Source organism: Rhinopithecus bieti, unplaced genomic scaffold (genome assembly GCF_001698545.2).
Source record: "Rhinopithecus bieti isolate Rb0 unplaced genomic scaffold, ASM169854v2 repeat_37294, whole genome shotgun sequence".
Taxonomy (NCBI): Eukaryota; Metazoa; Chordata; class Mammalia; order Primates; family Cercopithecidae; genus Rhinopithecus; species Rhinopithecus bieti.
In genome coordinates, this window is record NW_016881497.1 from 1 (window position 1) to 3,657 (window position 3,657).

The 3,657-nt window shown below is 52.6% G+C and overlaps 1 protein-coding gene across 2 annotated transcripts; it reads right to left on the reverse strand.

Annotated features, from left to right (window-relative positions):
- Nucleotides 1-480: 480 nt before the first annotated feature.
- On the reverse strand, nucleotides 481-2,210 carry LOC108525779 (melanoma-associated antigen 6). Of its 2 annotated transcripts, none has more exons than XM_017866617.1 (2): nucleotides 2,148-2,210; nucleotides 481-2,063 (listed from the first exon to the last, which is right to left on the reverse strand). In XM_017866617.1, exon 2 carries the CDS (start codon nucleotides 1,996-1,998, stop codon nucleotides 1,054-1,056), a length of 945 nt encoding a protein of 314 aa, XP_017722106.1. In that variant the 5' UTR covers nucleotides 1,999-2,063; nucleotides 2,148-2,210; the 3' UTR covers nucleotides 481-1,053. The 2 variants fall into 2 exon arrangements, with proteins under 2 accessions (XP_017722106.1, XP_017722108.1); XM_017866619.1 differs by having other exon boundaries at nucleotides 2,144-2,210.
- Nucleotides 2,211-3,657: the final 1,447 nt, after the last annotated feature.

Below are 3,657 nucleotides of genomic sequence, written 5' to 3' on the forward strand. Positions count from 1 at the left end.
GGATGTCCATCACCTAGATCTTGGGTTGTGTTCAATAGCAGTGGGACAAAAGCACAGGACACCTTCCATTCCTGCCCCAGGTGGAGACTCCTCTCTGTTCATCCCCATCCGAAATAAACTGCTCAGAGTTGCTTTCCATTCCAGGCTTTTCTCACACCCTCTGAGAATCTGGCCCTGCACCCACCCAGCTTCATTAGAGTCAGCTCCTTCAGATCAAACTGCAGTTTATCAAAGCCCCAAATGCCCCAGCTCAGGGCATTTACACTCCACCACTCTCACCTGGAGCCCCACACCCTCACCCCTCTCTTACATTTCCTCTACATCTTACAGGACTTCTCGCCACCTTAATTATATGACTGCAGCTCCTAGATTCTACAATCCTATGGGTAGGCGTGAGTCTGGCTTACCTTAGCATCTCCACTACTAACCCAGGGCCTTCCACAGAGCAGACGCTGAGTGAATGGAAAAGAAATGACCCAGTGAACAGGAAGAATTATTTATTCAGATTTAATTTCTCTTGCATTCTCAAAGAAGCCAAGGAAATCCAGGTATGCATATTTGTTTGATTTTACAGAAAAGACTGAGGTATAAGGCAAGAATTAACTATCTTTTAATGTCTTGACTTCTTTATCTCTTGTATGTTATTGCTAATTCACTCACAATTTTAAGCAAATACTTTTTCCACTGCTGTTATTATATCACAATTCACAAAATGGAATGGATTTCCCAATCTGAATAAAAAACACGACTCTTGCTCCTAAACTATATAAACAGCACTATGTGTGACTACTGTCATTCACAAACGTGGATGCTGAAGTTCATTCAACCACCCGTTAAAAGGAACATTTGAACAATTCCAACAGGAAACAAAGATAAATCTCCAAGTCATCCAATAGAACAGAAGCCCACTACTAAGAATGCTGACTGCTCTCTTCAAAGAGTGAAGAATGGGCCTCATGTCACACGAGGCAGTGGAAACTAACGGATGGGGCCCTGGAAGGTGCACTGGCCCAGACCCCTCCCACTGGCCCTGGCTGCAACGCCTGTTCAGACTCACTCTTCCCCCTCTCTCAAAGCCCATTCATGCAAGGGTGGGTAGGAAATGCGAGGTCCTTCACTCATCTTTAGCATGTGGTGCAGGACTTTCACATAGCTGGTTTCAATGAGGGCCCTTGGACCCCACAGGAACTCGTAGCATGCAGGATCACTGCCGGGCACCTGCCGGTACTCCAGGTAGTTTTCCTGCACCAAATCTTGGGTGAGCAGCTTCCTGGAATCCGTGAAGATACTGTCTTCCCTCCCCTCAAACACCTCCATCACATTCAGCTCCTCCCAGATTTTTTCCTCAGGGGCACAGTCACCTTCTTTTGCGATTATGGCCAGGATGATTATCAGCAGGCCTGTCTTGGGCATCATCTGATTGTCGCCCAGCAGGCCATCGTAGGAGAGGCCCAGGCAGGTGACAAGGATGTACAAGTGGCCAATGGGGTCCACTTCCATCAGCTTGATGCCAAAGACCAGCTGCAAGGACTCGGAGGCTTTGCTGAAGATCACAGGAAAGAAGTACTGGCAATTTCTCATGACACTCTCCAGCATTTCTGCCTTTGTGACCGGCTCCCTGGCTCGATACTTGAGGAGCAGAAAATGAACCAACTCAGCCACCTTCCTACTGAGTGCTGCTTGGAAGCTGGACTCCAGGTCAGGAAAGGTGCTTGGCCCCTCCTCTTCTTGGTTGCTGGAGCCCTCATCAGATTGGCTCCAGAGAGTGTAGCTGATTGTAGTGGGAAGTGTGGAGGCTCCCTGAGGATGCTGGGTAGGACCCGGTGACTCAGCAGCAGGCACCTCCCCCAGGGTCACTTCCACTAGAGTAAAAGAGGAGGAGGCAGTCTCCTGCTCCTCAGTAGCAGAAGCCTGCGCACCCACTAAGCCCAGGGCCTCTCCTTGGGCCTGAAGGCCTTCTTCAGGCTTGCAGTGCTGACTCCTCTGCTCAAGAGGCATGATTACTCTGGTCAAGGCAGCCGGCGGGAGAGTGGGCAGAAGATGGGTAATGAAGACTCACAGGCCTGGGGAGAGATGCAGTGTGTTAGAGGCCTCAGCTGAGAACTGAACTGACCCTTGAAGGCTCTATCAAAGGCTTACTTACAGACCTTCTCCTCCAATGCTCCTCCAGTGCCTTGGGTCCTCCTTGTCGCCCTGACCCCTCAGAACCTGAAGGAGGAAGTAAGAGGGCATCTCAGGGTACAGCCGGCCAGTGCCTGATGAGGCTGCATCATTGAGAGTAGGGAGGGTGAGGCCAGGCGCTCTGGAGTCCCATTTGTTCTGGGGCAGGTGGGGCCCTTGGTGTGCATTCTAGGCAAACCTTCAGTGTTGGCAGTATCTCAGCCCCCTCTACTCTGCGACCTGAGGACACTGCCTCAGACCAAGGCCTCACTGCCTGGTTCCTGGAGCTCCTGGTTCTGGGGAGAGGAATCCACGGGCACTCTGGGTCCAGACTGCAAGCATAGCCACAGATTCCAGGAACTGTCAGGAGGCATGGCCAGACTTTGTGAGGTCCCCACTCTACTGCAGTGGAAGCTCCCCTCTGTGCTCACTCAGGGTCCTTACCTATCTCACTGCAGAGCCTAATCCCGCCATTTTCCTGGCCTGAGAAACTCTCATATCAAGAACTCACATCCCTGATACGGTACAGAAGGCCATGAGGAAACCCACATCTGGCCGTAGATGCCCAGGTCCTCCCGGGACATCTATGTCCGGGAGATGTCCAAAGGACAACGAGAGATGTCCAAATTCATTGGAGTCCACGTGTCCTGGGTGAGGAGCCTGCTTGGTCTTCACCTCCACTCCTGGCAGGGGCTGAGACCCTCCCTCTAGTGACCTGCGTGCAGCCCCCTGAGACCAAGGCCTCCCATTCCCTGACCTCAATGATCCCAGGATAATGGAGAGACCTCAGCTAACAGCCCTTTCTAGTCTCTCTGAGGTAACAGCATGGGCAGGGCAGATTTCTATGGGGCCCACTGTCCACGTTCTGGCCCAGGAGTACCCTCAATCCTCCCTCAGGTTCCCCGCCTGGATGCATGGCAGATCCTAGGACCACTGCTTCTGTGGACCAGATGGGAGTCCCTGTGTTGACCTGAGTCATCCTCTGAAAACAAGGAACTCGCCCCCCTGAGATCTAACAACAAAAGTGAGAAGGGGCCACATCCTGTCACCCCCACGTGGGTTGTCCAGGGCTGACCCCTTTGGTTCTAGGGTGAGGATTATGATGGCCTCTCATGGGTTACTCAGCTTTACTCTTGCCGGGGCCTGCCCTTCCTCAACCCCCAACCCCCTGAAATGAGCAGACATCTCCTCTTTACACCAACACCTTATCTCCCTGAGGATTCCCCAACCTCCTGCCTGTAGTACAAATGAGACTGTCACTTAGGGCCATCCCAGATGGGGACCCCCAGAGCTAAGAACAAGGAACAGCCAGACTCTGTGGTGTCCCTTCTTTCTGGGCCGGGGGTATCCCCAGTTCTCACGCAGGTGGAACACCTTGGGTCCTGCAGATCCTGGGATTCCTCCCCCTGCTGACCTGAAGTCCCACTCCTCAGACCACAGCCCTCAACCCTCTGTTACCCTGAAGGCGCAATGAGCACGGGGCACATTCGGTCACTG